This window comes from Canis lupus, chromosome 2, assembly GCF_011100685.1.
Source record: "Canis lupus familiaris isolate Mischka breed German Shepherd chromosome 2, alternate assembly UU_Cfam_GSD_1.0, whole genome shotgun sequence".
NCBI lineage: Eukaryota > Metazoa > Chordata > Mammalia > Carnivora > Canidae > Canis > Canis lupus.
The window spans coordinates 57,985,757-58,005,075 of NC_049223.1; the positions used below are offsets into that span (position 1 = coordinate 57,985,757).

At 56.3% G+C, this 19,319-nt stretch overlaps 1 protein-coding gene across 7 annotated transcripts in view; it reads left to right on the plus strand.

The window, feature by feature from the left end:
- Window positions 1-19,139, plus strand: part of KIFC3 (kinesin family member C3) — a 38,132-nt gene extending 18,993 nt beyond the window's left edge. For 5 of the 7 annotated variants that reach the window (XM_038530937.1, XM_038530934.1, XM_038530936.1 and 2 more), the window contains 16 exons: window positions 6,804-6,869; window positions 7,367-7,510; window positions 7,656-7,895; window positions 8,335-8,508; window positions 9,127-9,274; window positions 9,368-9,498; window positions 10,774-10,885; window positions 12,156-12,337; window positions 13,271-13,375; window positions 14,940-15,070; window positions 15,608-15,731; window positions 15,927-16,056; window positions 16,154-16,383; window positions 16,599-16,733; window positions 17,538-17,646; window positions 18,444-19,139. In XM_038530937.1, the coding sequence (XP_038386865.1) occupies window positions 6,804-6,869; window positions 7,367-7,510; window positions 7,656-7,895; window positions 8,335-8,508; window positions 9,127-9,274; window positions 9,368-9,498; window positions 10,774-10,885; window positions 12,156-12,337; window positions 13,271-13,375; window positions 14,940-15,070; window positions 15,608-15,731; window positions 15,927-16,056; window positions 16,154-16,383; window positions 16,599-16,733; window positions 17,538-17,646; window positions 18,444-18,469 (2,187 nt within the window). In that variant the 3' untranslated portion in view covers window positions 18,470-19,139. Of the gene's footprint in view, window positions 1-5,658; window positions 5,944-6,803; window positions 6,870-7,366; window positions 7,511-7,655; window positions 7,896-8,334; window positions 8,509-9,126; window positions 9,275-9,367; window positions 9,499-10,773; window positions 10,886-12,155; window positions 12,338-13,270; window positions 13,376-14,939; window positions 15,071-15,607; window positions 15,732-15,926; window positions 16,057-16,153; window positions 16,384-16,598; window positions 16,734-17,537; window positions 17,647-18,234; window positions 18,264-18,443 lie in introns of those variants that run through there. The other 2 variants (XM_038530935.1, XM_038530940.1) reach the window with 2 other exon arrangements.
- The last annotated feature ends 180 nt before the right edge of the window (window positions 19,140-19,319 follow it).

The window sequence follows — 19,319 nt, forward strand, 5'->3', positions numbered from 1 at the left end:
CAGAATTGGGGGGTTCAGAGTGATGATCTGAGGGAGTCCTGGTGCCCTGCTGGCAAAGCTGACTCAGTAAATGGGGCTGCCATTATCCAGGCTGGGACCTGGGCTTGTGGGGGGCTGCAGGAGTCTTTTGAGGCTTACCTACTGAGCACGCCGTGCTCCTTACGGGGAGCACTCTAGCTGTCCTAGGCCACGGAAGTCACTGGTCTTGGTCTGGCAACCAAACTGTGGCTGTCACTGGTCTGGATTACCCTCCCCAACGTTGGCAGCAGCCCCCAGCCACATCCTGGTGGCCTCAAGCTCCCCTCTCCTTTTGTGGATGTCCCTGGAGCAATGAATGGCCTCCATACCCCCCCGGGATCCTGCCACTGTGACATGTGCCCACGCTGCACTCCCCCTTTATTGCCCTGGGACCTCAAGATAGAACCTTAAAATTTTATGCTCAGAGACCACAGGCTCACAGACTAGACTGAGCCGTCAAATGTGTCTTGTTTGCCTGCTTTGTTTCTTCCTTTTAACCATTAAAAGAATTGTGATAGAACACACATACCATAAACTTGACTATCTCAGCCATTTTGAAGTGTATAGTTCAGTGGTATGACGTATATTCACACTGTTGTGCAACCATCACCACCATCCATCCCTGGAACTCTTTTCATCTTACAAACCTGAAACTGTTCCCATTAAATATTAATTTCCCCACTCCCCACTCCTCTCCCCCAGCCCCTGCCAACCCGCATTCTACTCTGTCTCTATGAATTTTGCTATTCTCGGCATTTCATTTAAGTGGAATCATAATGTTTGTCTTTTTGTGACTGGCTTATTTCACCTAGCATGAACCTTTCCAGGTTCAACCATGGTGTTACAAACAGCAGGATTTCCTTCTTTGTCCATCCAAGTCCTTTGCCCATCCTGAATTGGTTTTTTTGTGGTTGAGTTGTAGGAGCTTTTTTCTATATTCTGAGTATTAATCCCATATCAATATATGATTGGCAGGTAGTTTCTCCTATTCCATGAGTCACCTTTCTACTCTATTGATGGTGTCTTTTGATGCACAAAAAAGTTTTATTTTTATGAAGTCCAGCTTACCTATTTTGTTTTTTGTTGCCTGTGTTATTGGTGTGCCATCCAAGAAAGCACTGCCAAATCCAGGGCCATGAGGGTTTCCCTGTACGTTTTCTTCTAAGATTTTTATAGTTTAGTTTTTATGTTTAGGTCTTTGATCTATTTTGGTTAATTTTGTCTGTGGTGTAAGGCAAGGGTCTAAATTTGTTCTTTTGCATGTGGATGTCCAGTTTCCCAGCATTGTCTTTTAAAAAGACTGTCCTTTCCACATTGAATGTCTGGGCCCCCTTGTCAAAAATCAATGTGAAGGTATTTCTGGGTGGTCTATTCTATTCCATTGGTCTCTATGTCTTAAAGACATGCCAGTACTTCATTACTTTCTTTGCTATAGTTTTGTAGGAACTTTTGAAATCAGGAAATGTAAGACCTCCAACTTTCTCTTCTTTTACAAGTATGTTTTGGCTATTTGGGGTCCTTTAAGATTTCATTTGAATTTTAGGATGTTTTTTTCTATTTCTGCAAAAAAATATCTTTGGAATTTTGTTGGGGATTGCATTGAGTCTGATGCTCACTTTCGGTAATATTGACATCTTAACAATATGCCAATCCATGAATGTGGGATGTCCTTTTTTTTTAAGACTTTTATTTATTTGAGACAGACAGAATGAGCAGGGAGAGGGACAGAGAGAGAGGGAAAAGGAGGCTCCCCAATGAGCAGGCAGCTGACATGGGGCCTGATCCCAGGACCCCAGGATCATGACCTGAGCTGAAGGAAGACACTTAATTGAGCCACCAGATGCCCCAACGATGTCTTTTTATTTATGAGCATCTTCTTTGAGTCTAGCAACATTTTTTACTTTTCATGGTACACATCTTTTGCCTCTTTAAATTTACTTCTTTTTTATTTTTTTCTGATGCTATTATAAATTAAATTATTTTCTAAATTTCCTTTTTGGATCATTCATTGTTAGTGTGTAGAAGCACAACTGATTTTTTTTTTTAAAGATTTTATTTATTTATTCATGAGAGACACAGAGAGAGAGGCAGAGACACAGGCAGAGGGAGAAGCAGGCTCCACACAGGAAGCCCGATGCAGGGCCTTGATCCTGGGACTTGATCCTGGGACTCCAGGATCACGCCCTGGGCTGAAGGCAAGCACTAAACTGCTGAGCCACCCAGGTGTCCCACAACCGATTTTTTTTTTTTTTTTAAGATTTAATTTATTTATTTGAGAGAGACGGTGTGTGGAAAGGAGCAGAAGGAGATGGAGAGGGACAAGCAGATTTCATGCTGAGCACAGAGCCTGATGTAGGACTCAATCTCATGACCCTGAGATCATGACCTGAGCAAGAACCAAGAGTTGGCCACTTGACTGAGCCACCCAGGTGCCCTGAAGAACCACGATTTTTATATGTTGATTTTGTATCCCATGACTTTACTGTGTTTATTTGTTTATTTCTTCTAATTGGTCTGTTTTTTTACTAATCAGATTATTTGTCAATTTTTAAACCCTAGTTAAGGTCACATAAAAAATCTGGACTTCCCATTTTGTCAGAAAATATTGGAAGATGTGGCATCTCTGGGCTGCCATTCCATGGGGTACCTACTTCCTGGAATCTCATAGCAGCTCCTACCTCTGGCAGAAATGGGCATCCTTCCTCTGGTGCCCCAGTGGTGCCCCAGCCTCCAGCACATTTCCTGCCCCATGCCCTGCCTGACAGCCTCACTCAGAGACCCTGCTCTACCTGGCCCCTCGTGCATTCAGCATTCTTTCTACATGTGTTTGTTGAGTACCTGCTATGTACCAGCCAGTGTCCTAGGCACCCACACAAGAGACAAATATCTCTGCCTTCAGGAGCCTTCATTCTAACAATAGAACTCATTAAGTGCTTTACATATATTATCTCATTTAATCTCACTTAATCCTCCAGACATCCTCCTAGGGGTAGCCTCATTATCCCAATGAGGAAAGCAAGAGGCGTGGTGAAGTTGAGACTTTTCCATGGTTATCTAGGGGGTAGGGTAATATCTGTATTAGAAAGTTGGGCAGTCTAGCCTGAGAACCCATGTTCTCAACTGCCCCTCAGTGGCCGAAGGACTCGAACGGAAAACTTGGCAGTGGGCAGGGCAGGGTGGATGGGGCCAGACGGGCACAGTCAGTGCTCATGTAGCCAGGCATCAAATGTCTGCAAGGGGACATGTGTTGGGGATGCGATGGGGTGCTTCTGAGAGCTGCCCTCTGGCCTCTGGTTCCTTGAGGTGTCCTGGATTCCAGGACCTTGTGCTTTTTCAGCTCAGCAATGCCTTGGTCTTGCCATTGGGAGAGCCCCCTTTTTCTCAGAGGACAGCTGGTGATCAGGAGCCAGGCTTGGTGGGAGGTGGGAAGGTAGTCAGCAGGCTGTCTCCTCCGATGGGAGCAGACAGCCGAGAACACCCACCTGTGCAGGGCAGCCCCACCCTCTGCTGAGCCAGCTTCTGCTGAGAGATGTAAATGCAGGTTTGTGTCAGACAGGCTCCAGCTCCGCACTCCCACAGCGGCCCTCTGCATCGGCCCATGACCCAATTTTTTCTGGCTGACAAGGAGCCTGGGCCTGGGGAGGGATGTTGCACAATCCCAGCCCCTTCCTCGGCCCTGGGGTTGACATCAGCAGCCTGCCAGGCGCCTGCTTCTCCTTTGGCCTGGCTCTTTGCACTCACAGGTGTGCATGTTGCTCCTCTGCTGTTACTTCAAGTGTTTATTGAGTACCTCCTGTGTGCTGGGCACCTGCTGGGGCTGGGGCTTCTGAGGAGTAATAGAGAAGGTCCCTCCCCACTTTGCCTCCAATTGCAAGCACCACTGCTGACTCAAAGCTGGGGCGGATGTGTAAAGGGTAGCTGCAGGGACTCTTTCCCTCAGAAGGCCTTGATCTCTGGTCCAGTTTATCCCCAGCACCCCACTCTCTGCTCTCACCACTCCCCTCACTCTTTTTTTTTTTTTTATAAAGATTTTATTTATTCATGAGAGACACACAGGCAGAGACATAGAGGAAGAAGCAGGTTCCATGTAGGGACCCTGATGCGGGATTCAATCCCGGGACCCCAGGATCATGACCTAGCCAAAGGCAGACATTCAACCACTGAGCCACCCAGGCACCCTGCTTTCACCACTCCTGAAGCAGAGCCTTCTGGGTGGAGGGCAGCCGTCCTGCTCCTGAGCAGCACACGTTCTCAGCCCCCAATGTAGCTGGCCTGCCGGGCGCAGTCCCCACACACCAAGGAGTGACTTGTGCCTGACTGGTCACCCTGCAGTGTTGGTGGCCTGTGTCCCCCATGCTGTCTGAGACAAGCCAGGAGATGACTGATAACTCTGACAAAAGGAGTCTTTTTATAGCCTCTTCCTGAACCACCCCCCAGCCCATGCCCCTAACATGCTCCATTTTGCAACCACCTCCTATTGGGGCACCTCTCAGAGATTCCAGGCAAAGCCCAGGAGCACCCAGAGTTCTGATTGTGATGCAAGAAGGGAACAGGAGGGATCCCTGGGTGGCTCAGTGGTTTAGCGCCTGCCTTTGGCCCAGGGCGCGATCCTGGAGACCTGAGATCGAGTCCCACGTCGGGCTCCCGGTGCATGGAGCCTGCTTCTCCCTCTGCCTGTGTCTCTCTCTCTCTCTCTCTCTCTCTCTCTGTGACTATCATAAATAAATAAAAATTAAAAAAAAAAAAAAAGAAGGGAACAGGAGCCTGGGCTGCAGGCAGCTGGTGCGCAGGTATCCTGACCCCCTGAGGAAGGCTGAAAAACTAACAGGGTTTTCATTGCATGTGGGGCTGAGCACCAGTGGCATTGGGGGCAAGCGAGGTCAGAGCACACCCAGCCCGGGGCTGAGGGAGCAGCCTGTCTAGGACACCTGTTCAGTGCAAGTGGCTCTTCCCGGGGTGATTTCCAAAGAAAGGAGGGGGGCAGGGGCATGCCAACCTTTCAAAAGGAGGTAGAACCACCTATTTCAAGATGGGGGGAATGTGAGAGGAATACGTTTTTGGAGGCTTAAAAATTGCTGAAAAGCATGAAGAATTTATCAGGCATAAGTCCACGGTCCAGAGACCTCTACTTTTTGGTGTTGCATTCACGATTTTGCTTTTGGATTTTGATTTCACTATGTTGAGGGGCCTTCCTCCAGGTCACTTAAAACTTCTGACAAACACAACTGTAATGACTCCCCAGGAGTACGTGTGTGCATTTGCTGTAACTCACCTAACCGTTCCCCTAACGCTGGGTATTCCGGTCACTCCCAGTTGCATGACTAGGAAATGAAAGGCTACCTTCTGTGAGCTGTCCCTTGCTCTGCTCTAAGGCCAGAGGAACTGAGTGCTGCTCATGCCAGGTTCTCAACAGAAGGGGGCCTGGGGTGGGCAGAGAAGTGGGACAGGCCTGGTCTGTTGGTCCATTTCCTCCCCTCACCAACTCAGAGGAGCAGAGGCCTCCTCCTGCTCTGGGAGACTGAGCTCTAAGCTGTGACACTCCTCCCCCCCCCGCCCATACTGCCACAGACCATTGATGACATCTCAGCCATGTAAAATGGGGAGATTTGACACACCCCAACACCCCCACAGCTGTCCTTTCTTGAAAGGACAGAAGTCTGGAGACATGGGCCTGTGTGCTCCCAGCCACGGCCTGCAGGGAGGGCGCTGAGCTTGTCTTCTCAGGGTGGACGCTGGGCATCCAGTCCTGTGCTGCCCCTCACCTGCCTTCCTACTGGTCTGGCCTCTGCAGGCAGCAGACTTTGTTGCTGTTGCTTCCTAATAAGACCCAATGCTTCGTGGCCTGCTTGGGTCAAACCCACCTCCTAGGTCCCCACAGAGAGAGTCTGACTCTCACTGGGCTTTCTCAAGGTGATGTACAGTCAGGTACGGTCATCACAGAATGTTCTGTGACAAAACCCCTAAATATGCACTGATGACATTGGTGCCAAAGTCTTCGGTTGCATTTTGGGTTATTTCCCAAGAGGTTCCTGGAGGGGGGCTGGTGCAGAATTGGGGTCTGGAGTCTGCAGGGAGGGTGGCCAGCTGGAGGACAACTCTAGGGGAGGGTTGTTACCCTGGGATGTACACTCTCAGAACTGGCATCCTGGTGGCTTCCTCTGGCTCTGGCTGAGCCAAGCCACCCTTGCTTCCTGATGGGGTGCACACACCCTTCTCTGATGGTCCCAGCTGTCCAGCAAGGCAGACAGGGACCTGGGGGGTGGGGGGACACAGGTCCAAGACATGCCCTGGTTGCTGGTAGACCTGTCTCTATAGGCAGACTTGCCAGGCACCACTGGAATGGAAAAATCTAGGTTCTGGGCAAGGACCAATCAGGTTTCATTGTGTCTGGAGTTTATACAATTTGGGAGCCCTTTTATGAAAAGGGAATATAAAATTACAAGTATGTAGACACAGGCTGTGGCAAGGGACTGTGCAAGGTGGGGGTCCTGAAGGTCAGCCTCCTGAGTCTGCCAGGGAGCTGCCTCTGGTGTGGGCACAGAGTGGTATAGAGGTCACCTCTGCTGTGCTTGCTCCCCAGACTTTGCTGAGAGCGGGACTACCTGGGTCTTGTGGTAGGAGAGGGTGCTGAAGGCCGTTGGGACAGGGCAGGTGTCTCTCACCCAGAGTCCTGGGTGTGCCCTGATGCTTGAACTGAGGGAGCATGCGGGGCTGAGAAATGAGGCCTGAGCGTGGGCCAGAAGTGAGGAACAAGGCTCACCGTGACTGTGGCTTTGTGCTGGCAGGTGGAAAACCTGAAGGAGAAGCTCATTAGCCAGGCCCAGGAAGTGAGCCGCCTTCGATCAGAGCTGGTGAGGCTCCACACTGCCATCCTAAGGTGGGGGCTGCAGGGGGGCTGGCCTGGCCTTGTGCAGACTGACCCTTCCATTTGAGGTGTGGGACCCCATCCCTCCAGAGCCCTCGAGTCCAGCCCAGCAGATGCCATTGGGCCTGAGAGATGCTCCCCAAATACTTGTCACCACTCACTAGGCCTTCAGAGGTCGTGTGACCCCCAAAGGGAGGGAGGTTAATTCTCATCTGCCGATGTAAAACAGGAGTGTGAACTCTGTGTATAAATATGACTTTCTTGTTACTTTCACACTCGGGAAAATAGCATGAGAGGGGCGGGTAAGGCCATCCCCCCGGCTCCCCTTCCTTCCTCTGTCTTCTCCTTATGTCCCCCTTGAGCTGTCTCCCCTCCCTCTCCTGCTTCTCTCTCCTCTGCGCTGGTGCCCCCTCGGCCTCCCTGCTCTCTGCTCCCGGGGCCTGGCCTTGCCACATGCATGCCCTGTGCTCTGGCTCCGTGCAGGGAGGCACGGACCTGGAGAAGCACCGGGATCTCCTGGTAGTGGAGAATGAGCGGCTGAGGCAGGAGATGCGGCGCTTCGAGGCCGAGTTACAAGAGCTACGGGCAAAGCCGGTGGCCCCCTGCGCGGGCTGCGAACACAGCCAGGTGAGCACAGAGCCACCTGCTCCCAGAGGGCTCGGTCCCTAACGGTGACCCCGGCTCCTCTCCTTGCAGGGAGCCCTGCATGCTGGTACCCCCCCCCATCTGTTACACACTTGTCCCCACCCCGCTCCCAACCACCTGTCTGCAGGAGAGTGCCCAGCTCCGGGACAAGCTGTCACAGCTACAGCTGGAGGTGGCGGAGAACAAGGGCATGCTGTCGGAGCTGAACCTGGAGGTGCAGCAGAAGACCGACCGGCTGGCCGAGGTCGAGCTGCGGCTCAAGGACTGCCTGGCCGAGAAGGCACAGGAAGAGGAGCGGCTGAGCCGGCGCCTGCGAGACAGCCACGAGACCATCGCCAGCCTGCGGGCCCAGTCGCCACCCATCAAGGTGAGCCTCTGGCGCTGGTGGCCACGTGCAATGTCCTTGCTTTCTTGGCTGCACCCCAGTCTTACCCCTTCCCCCTCTTGCTGTCCAGGGCCAGACATGTAGTAGGCATCTGGCAGCCGAGGCTCAAGGCGCCCACACGTGCCAGGCATGCCTGTGGTACATGGCAAGATTCTGCTGTCGTCTTTGCCCTTCCTGTCTGTTCTGTGCCCAGGCTGGGGTCACAGCCAGGCTCTTGGGCTTACTGAGATGAGAGGATGCCCGGAGGCCCTGCAGCATCCTGTAAAGCCAGGACCTTGAAGTTCCTCTAGTTTTTTCTGGGGGCTTTTGGTGGGATGTCCCTGAGGGTCCTCTCCCAAGGCCAGCTGCGTCTCAGGGCCCCCCCGGGGGTGAGGTCGAGGCACCTGCACCTTCAGGCGCCCATCCCTCCTCCCCCTCACAGTACGTCATCAAGACCGTGGAGGTGGAGTCATCCAAGACCAAGCAGGCCCTCAGCGAGTCCCAGGCCCGGAACCAGCACCTGCAGGAGCAGGTGGCCATGCAGAGGCAGGTGCTGAAGGAGATGGAGCAGCAGCTGCAGAGCTCTCACCAGCTGACGGCGCAGCTCCGGGCGCAGGTGCGCAGGCTGCCAGGGCACACGCACGGGGCTGTGGGAGAGCATGCACACGCGGTGGGAAAGCCAGAGGTGGGCCTGCAGCACAGCGCGGCGGTTCAGTACTGGGGGGCCCATGGAGCTGGGTTCCAGCCCCCCCACCCTGCTCTCCCTGTTGGCTGTGTGACCAGCGCCAAGTTTTATCTACGCCTCTGTTTCCTCGTCCATAAAATGATGTGCTCATAGAAGCTACCTCCCTGTGGAACTCAGAATAGTTGCCAAGAGTCCTTGCCTGCAGGCCGGGCACACAGGCTCTTGGAAAGGGGCCTTGGTCACTATTATGACATAATATGCTCTGCTGGGGCCTGTGGCTTGTGTATGTGTTATGTGTCAGGACCCAGGCTGGTGCTGGGGCTAATGCAACAAAGTAGCTGCATGGAGCTCACAGAACTTTCCAGGAGTGAGATGGCCTCTCCTGTGTGTGTGTGTGTGTGTGTGTGTGTGTGTGAGACTGTATGTGTGCATGTGGAGGTGGATGCTGTTTGCTCCTGTACATGTGTGGGGTAAGGCATAGGGCTTCTTTCTGGCACCCACCCCACTCCCTCCTGAGCCCCACGTTGAGCTTCTGGCCTTGGCCGTCAGATCGCCATGTACGAGTCAGAGCTGGAGCGGGCACATGGGCAGATGCTGGAGGAGATGCAGTCCCTGGAGGAGGACAAGAACCGGGCCATTGAGGAGGCCTTTGCCAGAGCCCAGGTGGAGATGAAGGCCGTGCACGAGAACCTGGCAGGTGAGCCAGCCAACTGGGCCCTTGCCCGCACCCCCCCACCCCCTCACTGCGGCCCCCCACCCTATCCACCTTACACCTCTTATGTCCCCAAAGGTGTCCGGACCAACCTGCTAACCCTCCAGCCGGCGCTGCGGACCCTCACCAATGACTACAATGGGCTCAAGCGGCAGGTGCGCGGCTTCCCTCTGCTCCTGCAGGAGGCTCTCAAGAGTGTCAAGGCCGAGGTGAGGGCAGCTGGAGGCTGAGGGGATGGGGGTGGCTTGGAGGGACCCTGGAGCCCAGGGTGCCATTCCAAAATGCAACAAAGCCTCCAGACAACGGCTCTCCTCCCCCCTCACACAGACTGAAAAACGACTGGTCAGGGCAGGTATTTTGGTATTTGTCTTATTATGACTCTTTATTTTTTATTTTTTTAGAGAGGGAAGTGGGGCAAGCAGGGGCAGAGGGAGAATCTCCAGCAGGCTCCACACCCAGTGCAGAGCCCAACCGGGGGTTCGATCTTACAACTCTAATGTCATGACCTGAGCCGAAATCAAGAGCCAGACACTTAATTGACTGAGCCACCCAGGCACCCTTATTATGACTCTTTAAATCAAGCATGTAACGTATATCCTCATATCTCAAACATGCTACATATATTCTTACATCTGTTTTAATTTCTTTAAGCTGTGCTTGTACAGTATGAGAATAGCCAGCGTCTCTTAAGTGCCTCCTACGTGCCAAGCCTATTATAGCTGTCAGCTCCTTGAATTGCTACGGCAGCCCTGCAGGGTAGAGACTGATATATTTTGGGAATAGCAAATAGTTTTTTTTCTGTAAAAAAGAAAATTATGTCATTAATACATGGACATGGTAGAAAGTTCAAGCCGTGCAGAAGGCAACAGCTGAAAACGAAGGGCCCCTCTCTGCTGCCCTGGCCCACATTCCCCACACGGATGTCAGATGCCCTCACCCCAGGCGTTCTGAGCTCGTGAACCCGGTGGACGTATCCATGTGCATATACACACTTCCCTTCTACCCAACAAAGGGGAAGAGATGCATGCATGCTCTGCATTTTGCTTCTGTCCCCTATGAAGCATAACTTGGAGATCTTTACCTACTAGGTCCCACAGATCCACAAGCCAGATGGTGTTATTCCCATTTTACAGATGAGAAAAATGAAACTCAAGGACTGAGCTGAGCTGATTGCCTTAGTTCCCCCAGCTGCTCAGGGGTAGGGCTGGAATTTGGGTCCAGCTGAATCCTATTGGTCAAGTCAGGTGCCAGTCCCGTGGAGTGAGGGTGGAGCGCTGTTTGCTTATTAGTAGGGCAACCTTGAGCTGTCAGCTCTTTGAGGCTCAGTTTATTCCTCTGTGAAATGGGCCCGGCAGCAGTACCTACCCACAGGGGCTGTTGGAAAAAGGCAACATGTGGCAGCGCCCATGGGCTGGAGCGGTGAGCAGCTGGGGGCAGGGCTGGGGGGGTAGGCAGTGTTGGACAGTGCTGTGCATCTTCCACAGATCGGCCAGGCCATTGAGGAGGTTAACAGCAACAACCAGGAGCTCCTGCGTAAGTACCGCCGGGAGCTGCAGCTGCGCAAGAAGTGCCACAACGAGCTCGTGCGGCTGAAAGGTGACTGCCAGGAGGGCTGGGGGTGTCCGGCATAGAGGTCCCATCCTGGCTTGGGTCCTGCCCTTCCCCCCAAACCGTCACCACTTCTTAGAATGAACTGTGGCCTGTGGCCGGGGGGCTACTATAGTTCCCTCCCCATAGGTAAGGAAACCCCAAGGCAGAGAAGTCAGGGAACCTACTCACACCCGCATGGTTAGTAAGCAGTCCACCCTGGATCTGGACTTGGATCTGCCCGACTCTGAAGCCCTCACCCTAGTGCCTGTGGCAGGCTACCCCCAGACCCCGGGGGGCCCAGGTCGAGTAGTGGAGCACTGGGTGGTGGGTGGCTGCAATGCCACTTGTTCTGACTGAGGGCCTGGTCGAGCTTGAGACGGCCTGTTCACACTGCACAAAGGACTAGGGGGTGCTTGCCCTGTGCCTGGGGCTGTTCCAGGCCCTGACATGTGGCCATGAGCCTATGGATGCTGTCGCTGCCCTCACAGGGCTCACTGCAGCTGGGGGAGCAGATGGTGATCATGAATCACCCAGAGAACCCCAACACTGCCCCTGTTACCAGGGCTGGGGAGGGGCTCTAAGAGCCCCTTGGTGTCTGACAGGGCTGTTGCAGGGCTTCCTGGAGGAGGCAAAGGCACAGCTGAGGCCTGGATAGTGAGCTGGAGTGGACAGGTGAAGGGGAAGGTAGGGACATGCTGGATGTAGTGGGGAGTTTGTTCTTCCTTCCAGGAGCACTGAGATCTCACTGAAGGGCTACCGCAGGGAGAGGGCACAATCAGATCTATGCCCCCCGGCACCCCAGGGCTGCCTGTTGCCTGTGCCCATTCCGTGTACCGGTCGTCCACCTACTGTTGGGTTCTGTTTTCCCATCTGATTGCCAAGCTCTGTTCAGGCATCCATGGAGCCCTTGAATGACGGAACAAGTCCCTTGGCTTACTGGGACCCATGCCCCTCATTATATAGAGGGACACGGAAGTCCAGAGATATAGTGTCCATTTGGTGTCCTACCCAGACTGGATGCAGTGCCTGAGCCCCACAACTGACCTTTCCTCCTGGTCCCCAATGTGAAAGTCCCACTCTCAGCTGGTTTGCCCAGGAAGAAGGTGTACTAGTACATTAATTCATGATAGTGTGAGTGATAATAGCATTGTGGGTGGCCTTGCTTAGAAGGCTAGGGGTGTCTGAGCCACTAGCCTGCTCAGGACACCAAAGGACCCCCGTGGTAAGGCCATCTGATCTTGACCCAGCTTGTACCCTTCTCCCTGACACAATCCAGGGAACATCCGGGTAATTGCTCGTGTCCGGCCAGTCACCAAAGAGGATGGGGAAGGGCCTGATGCGACCAATGCTGTGACCTTTGATGCCGATGACGACTCCATCATCCACCTGCTGCACAAAGGAAAGCCTGTATCCTTTGAGCTGGACAAGGTCTTCTCCCCACGTGCCTCACAGCAGGATGTGAGTATGGCCCTATGGGGAAAGGGACAACAGTGGAGAGCGGGGAGACACACAGGGAGAGATGATGGGGGCATGGACAGAAAGAAATGTAAGAGTTAGGGAGACCGGATGGAGAAACCTGGGGTGCTGGGATGCCTTGTTCCTTTCACTGGAGGAGAGAAGGCGGGGGGGAGCTAAGACCGAGGCTGAGAAGCTCTGCAGGGAGGAGATTCAAGGATAGCCTATAGCACCCACATGGTCCTCCCACCCCTACAGCCATGCCCACTCTTGGCCTCTCCCATCCACATGCCCATGCCCACCCACAGAGCCCCTCCCACCCATGCAGCCCTTCCTCCTACACTCACAGCCCCGCCCACCCACCTGACCCTGGGGGGCTTTGCTTCTCCAGCTGGAGTTCCTTCCCACAGGTCTTCCCTAGGACTCCCCCCACCCGCTGCCCCCAGCCCCCGGCCTTGTGAGAGCCATGTGGTGTCAGCTGAGTTCTTGTCTCATCTCTGCCAGGGCTGACCGGCCAGGCCTGTCCTGCCTGTACCCTCCTATCCTGCACTTGGCTTTACCTTTGCCCCATCCTCTGCTGGCAGGTAGACCGGCTACAGGAGGCGCCAGGCACATGCTGACCTCTGCCTTCATTTTGCTGAGCCCTCCTTTAGTATGGGAGAAGCCAGAGGTGTGGGCCTCTGAGCTCCAAGGCTGGGCAGCCCTTCCTCGGGTGCTGGCGGGCCGGGGGCACTGCCCTAGCTTCCCTTCAGTCTTGGCAGCCTGATTGCCCATTGATGTCTGTTGTGACTTATTAGTCATACATTCTTCCCCAGTGAGCCACTGCCCAGTAACAACACGCGCTGTATTACTGAAGGAGAGAAGGATTGGGGAGGCGGCTGGACTTGGAGCTGGTGGGGAGCCCAGGGGGGCTCACAGTCTACATCCCCTCCCCAGGTGTTCCAGGAGGTGCAAGCCCTCATCACCTCCTGCATCGATGGCTTCAACGTCTGCATCTTTGCCTATGGCCAGACGGGTGCCGGCAAGACGTACACGATGGAGGTGGGTACTGGCTGCGAGTGAGGACCACTCCTTTGATGCCCTTTTGCTTTCGGGTTTTGTGCAGTACAGGAGCAGAGCTGGGAGTTATCTGTGTTAGCCCCAGAGGGCCACCTTGCCCAGGTGGACCTGTGATGGTCCCAGTGGATGTGGGGAGGGGCAGGTATGCAGCCAACAAACTCCGGCATCAGAGGAATTTCCACCCGAGGTCAGAGCCTAGGGCAGACCACCTGTATGTCTCTCAAGATGGGCTTTCATGTCTCCCACATGCATTTATTGGGCTCCTGCTGTACATCTGCCCTGTGCTGGGCCCTGGGGTATTAGGATGAACGAGGGCAGTCTCTGCTCCCGGGGCCAGGGCAGGGCTGTTTCCCCCTGCTTGTGCCCAAGCCTTCTGGGTGTGGTGCGGCAGGACATGGGAGCATTGAGAGAAGACCGATAAAAATGGAAGGTAGCCCTGGGACTGTCTTTGGTTTGTTAGCATTTCTCTGGCTCTTGAGGGGTTGCTGTGGGCTTCTCTGGGAAAGGGTGAGGACAGGTGTCTCAGTGTCTGGACAGGGCAGTGAGAAGACTGGACAGGTACCTTTTGAGGAGGCTGCCATGGTGCCTCTTTCTTCCCAGTCTGGACCCTAGTTCTGGGATTGAGGAGACTGATTATTGGGGGGCAGGCCAAGTAAGGTGGGGGGCACGGGGTCAGGTGGCTCCTAACTGTGCCTTGGGTGCTCAGAGTGGGGGTGACCCCCGGGAGCAACAGTACCTGCTGCAACAGTACCTGCTGAGGCCCATGTACATTGGGCACCATTCTGGGTGCCGGGCACGCTGTGACCACAGAGCGTCTGCCTCCCGGAGCCAGCCCGCCACTGGGGAGACTGCCGTGCCCACAGCAAATCAGGCCGTGTCCTGTCAGGCGCCAGGGAGAAAACTTAAAGCTGAATATGAGGAATTAGGCATTTGGGTGGAAGAGAAGGCACCTGCCCAAGGAAGTGACACTGGAGCGTGGGGAGGAGCATTCCAGGCACCGGGATCAGTAGGGCTGAGTCCCCAGGGCTGGAGCGTGCTAGGGGCTCTGAGGCCTGGCAAGGAGGCCTGAGCAACAGGTGGAGGGCGTGGGAGGTGATACTTAAGGGGAGGCGACGGCTCAGGTGAGGACTCCAGATTTCTTTCCAGAAGGGCTGGCCAGCCCATCCAGCCCCAGAGCACTCGTGGCTCTGCCTGTGTCTCCCTTCTACTACCCACAGAGCCCTGCTCATGGTCCCCGTCCCCCGACATGAGCCACCCTCCGGGTGGTGGCAGGGAAATCATAGATTCCCAGTACCCCCTCCCAGGGGCCCCCCCAGGACCAGGTATGCACCTGGCACTCAGCAGCCCTCGTGTGCCGGCCTGCGCCAGGTGCTTCACCCAGTGCTCTGCTTTAAGTCTCAGGCTAGTCTGGGCAGGGCAGTGCCATGGAACAGTGGGGAAACAGGCCCCAGAAGGTGACGTTGCTTGCAGCTAGTGGAGGGTGTTTGGGGGCAGCCCAGCAGGCAGAGGAGAGGCCTGGTTCACTGGGCCTTGCTTCTGCCCTCAGGGGACCCCTGAGAACCCCGGCATCAACCAGCGGGCCCTGCAGCTGCTCTTCTCCGAGGTGCAGGAGAAGGCGTCCGACTGGGAGTACACCATCACTGTCAGCGCGGCCGAGATCTACAACGAGGTCCTCAGGTGGGAGGCCCTGGCACGGGGCACAGGCCTCCGGGTGGTTCGTGGTTCTCAGGGCCGTGCAGAGCCATGTGGGATGCAGATCGGAGTCGGGGCTATGGTCCTGCCTCAGCCCCGCGGCAGGGTGGTCCCAGGCCCCTGCCCCACACCAGCAGGTGTCAGGGAGAAGGATGTCCAGACCAGACGGAGGTGCTCCTCTTGCCTCTGTGTCTACTCATTGTCCCTGTAGGCTGCACCAGGTGGTGATAAATGAACATGGGGATTTGGGGGGGCCCCGCCCACAAGAGCTCAGTGCACCGTTAGGGCAGGAGAGGCGCCATAAGACTTTGGGGGAACACTCAGTCTCTGCCGCTCAGCAGACTGTCAGGGAGGGGCTGGAGGAGAGAGGGGTTTAGCCCAGTGGTTAAGGAAGGCTGCCTGAAGGTGCGATGGGGTGGGGGAGCGATCCAGGTGTGCGGGGGTGTTCCAGGTGGAGGGGGAGCAGGGTGCAGTGCAAGCAGAGGTGGGAGGAGGGAGTGACCATCCAGCCTGTCCCTGCAGGGACCTGCTGGGGCAGGAGCCCCAGGAGAAGCTGGAGATCCGTCTGTGCCCCGACGGCAGCGGGCAGCTGTACGTGCCAGGGCTGACCGAGTTCCAGGTGCAGAGCGTGGCGGATATCAACAAGGTGCAAGGCCGGGGTGCCTGGGGAGGTTCAGGAAGCGCTGGGGAGACCCAGTCCACCGGCAGAGCCCAGCTGGCACGGGACTCGCATGGGCAAGTCCCACGCCTGGGGGACCCCTCACAGGGGTACTTGGGGATAGGGTGGCGGCAGAGATCTCACTCCAAACCCTGTGCTCCTGTCCTCCCCGCTCGCTGCCAGGTGTTTGAGTTTGGCCACACTAACCGCACCACAGAGTTCACCAACCTGAATGAGCACAGCTCCCGCTCGCACGCCCTGCTCATCGTGACAGTGCGCGGGGTGGACTGCAGCACTGGCCTGCGCACCACAGGTGAGTGAGGGCCATGGGCGGCCTGGCTGGAGGACCCCTGGCACCACCCCCACGGGGGCCGCCTTGACCTGCCCGCCTCCTCTCTGCCCCCCTGCAGGGAAACTGAACCTGGTGGACCTGGCGGGCTCGGAGCGCGTGGGCAAGTCGGGGGCTGAGGGCAGCCGCCTGCGGGAGGCACAGCACATCAACAAGTCGCTGTCGGCTCTGGGGGACGTCATTGCGGCCCTGCGCTCCCGCCAGGGCCATGTGCCCTTCCGCAACTCCAAGCTTACCTACCTGCTGCAGGACTCGCTCAGTGGGGACAGCAAGACCCTCATGGTGGTGCAGGTGAGGACCTCTGGTGAGCTGCAGGCTGGGAGGGCTCGGCCAGCAGCACGACCGGAGACCCCCTTCCTCTGCGGCCCAGGCTCCCCAGGCTGTGTGGGGAAGGGACCCTTGTCCTCCCTCAGCAGCTCCAAAGTCAGTGAGCATGCTGCCCCTCCCAATTCTGGGGGTGGGGGAGGAGGCCTGCTGGCCGGGGTGTGAGCTCTTGTGTCCCATAGGTGTCCCCTGTGGAGAAGAACACCAGTGAGACTCTGTACTCCCTGAAGTTCGCTGAGAGGGTGCGCTCTGTGGAGCTGGGCCCTGGGTCCCGCAGGGCAGAGCTCGGGTCCTGGTCTAGCCAGGAGCATCTGGAGGTATAGGGACTGTCGTGGGCAGGAAGGAGGGCCTGGGATGGGGGACAGACTGGGGTGGTGGGGAAGGGAGGATGCCAGAAGGGGCTGGCGCCAGAACTTGAACCCAAGAGCCTCACTATTTTAGATATTTGTTTATTTAAGGAGGGGTGGGGGAGAGAGTGTGGGCACAGGAGCGAGGAGGTGGCAGGGAGTGGGGGAAAGGGAGCAGCAGACTAGCCCTGAGTGGGGAGCCTGACTCGGGGCTTGGTCCCAGGACCCCAGGATTATGACCTAAACTGAAGGCAGGGATCCCTGGTGTCTCAGTGGTTAAACACCTGCCTTCAGCCCCGGGCGTGACCCTGGAGTCCTGGGATCAAGTCCCGCGTCAGGCTCCCTGCACGGAGCCCGCTTCTCCCTCTGCCTGTGTCTCTGCCTCTCTCTCTGTCTCTCATGAATAAGTAAATAAAATGTTACAAACAAACCGCAGGCAGATGCTTAGCAGGCAGATGCTTAACTGGCTGAGCCACCAGGTGCCCCTGCCAGGGGCTTCTCTCATCTAAACACTTCTTAGCCTCAGAGCGCCCTGTGGTGGTCCTCAGCTGGCTGGGGGGCGGGCGGGTTGCAGGCTGGCACGCAGGTGCTCAGTAGTAGCTCAGGGCCCTTTAACATCCATTATCTCAGCTAATTCCTTCAGTAACAAGGTGGGGCTCACCTCATCATACCCATTTTGCAGGAGGTTGGGGAGGGGAACGCAGGGGTGGAGCACGGTGAAGGGGGGAGCCAGGGCAGCATGGCCCCTGCCCACCTGCTCACCCCTGCCCACAGTGGGAGCCAGCTTGCCAGACCCCACAGCCCTCAGCACGGGCACACTCAGCCCCTGGCTCTGGGACCAACAGCCGCCCAGGCTCTATCCGGAGGAAGCTGCAGCCCTTGGGTAAGCCCTTGGGGAAGGGGCCACTGTGGGGTTGGGGGTGGGGGTGAGCCTCCTTACAGGTGGATAGCCACCAGACTGCCCTTGCCTGAATGGACTTTTCCTTTTTTTTGTTTTGTTTTGAAGTTTATAGAAGTCCTCCAGAACCTATTATACAAACTTTTCTGGCCCTGGGAAGTAGTCAGTCAGGAAGTAGTCAGGACAGGACACTGCTAGGCCCATTTTACAGATGGATAGTCAAAGGCCCTTTGGAGAGGCGGTAGCATAAGGGGAACCCAGACCTCGGGGCTCCTAGCAGGGCTGCTGATTTGAGGCCCAGGAGGCAATTCTCTGAGGCTGGCCTCAAGACACCCCTGCCCTGGGCCTGGATTCCTGGGGAGGGAGGGTGAAGGGCAGGGCCCACCCATGTCCCAGGTGAGGAGTGAGCCCAGCCACAGGCCTGGCATCCAGAACCCCAGCCCTCTGAGTGGCCCCACACTCACAGAGGGGCCTGGCAAGGGCTGGAGTCCAAGGAGGTAGGGGCCACAGGGTCCCGGGGAGTCCCAGCCCCAGGCAAGCCCACCAGTGAGACACCTGTTGCTTTGATTTCAGCCTGACGGCTGGGGCTGCAGAGTCTCCAGGTGAGTGTGGGGCCAGGGGCCCGGGCCCGCCTGCCCGCCTGCCTTGGGTTGCAGGGCTGTGCCGGGGAGAGGGCTGCTCAGGGCGGGCCTGTCCTGCTGCTGCCTGCTGTCTGTGCTTCTCCCTGGCTCCCTCCCGATCGCGTGCACAGAGGCTGACGAAGCCTTTTCCCGCTCCCGCAGGGAAGTCCAGGCCGGTGCCTGTGTGACGGACGCATCCACCCTGCCAAACCGGGGACTGGATCCACCTGCTGTAGCACCAAGAGCCCAGGAGGCGAAGGCCAGAGTGGAGGCATCTCTTCTGCCTCGTATCCACTCAGAAATGAGAAAACATGTTCCAAAGGAAATGGTGTCTCTCGGCAGTGGGTGTGGGTGCAAAAGGCCCGGGCTGGAAGGGCAGAGATGGCCCACTCTGCCTGGCAGGCCCGGGCCGTCAGCAGATCCTCGTGGGGAGGGCAGGAGTGTGGGAGGCTGGGCCTCTGGCCTGGGCCAACTCGCTCCAGCCTGCAGGGCCTGTCTGTAACGGGTGGGCTGAAGAGCCCCCAGCAGGCCCAGGAGCCGTGAATCTGGGCAGTCGGTGGGCACGCTGGGGCAGCCCTGGCCCCCTTCCCCTCCGAGGCAGGCCCCGAGTGGGTACGTGTATAGTGTGACTAGGTGTACATAGGAGCGTGGCCCTCCCTGCCGAGGGCTGGGCTGTATTTATGGCTGGTGGGAGGCCAGTGGGTGGGGATCCTGCTGCTCCCCTCATCTGCCTGGCACCAGGCTCTCGCCTTGCTCACTGGCCTCTTGACATTTTCCTCCTCTGAAATCCTATTTAAGAACTTTTGGAAGCTTAGCCATTTTTACTTATTAAAATAAAAACCTTTTTACACAACGATAGTCTGAGAGTTGGGTCTCTTGAGCTCCTGGTCAGATCACAGGGACAAGCCCAGGGACAGCTCCCTGCTGCTGGCTGGTCACCCACAGCCCTCTTGAGATCTCGTGAAGGCCACGACTGAGAGGATCTAGTGCCCCTGGCCACGCCCATCACATGGACCCACCCAGCAACACGCTATCCTG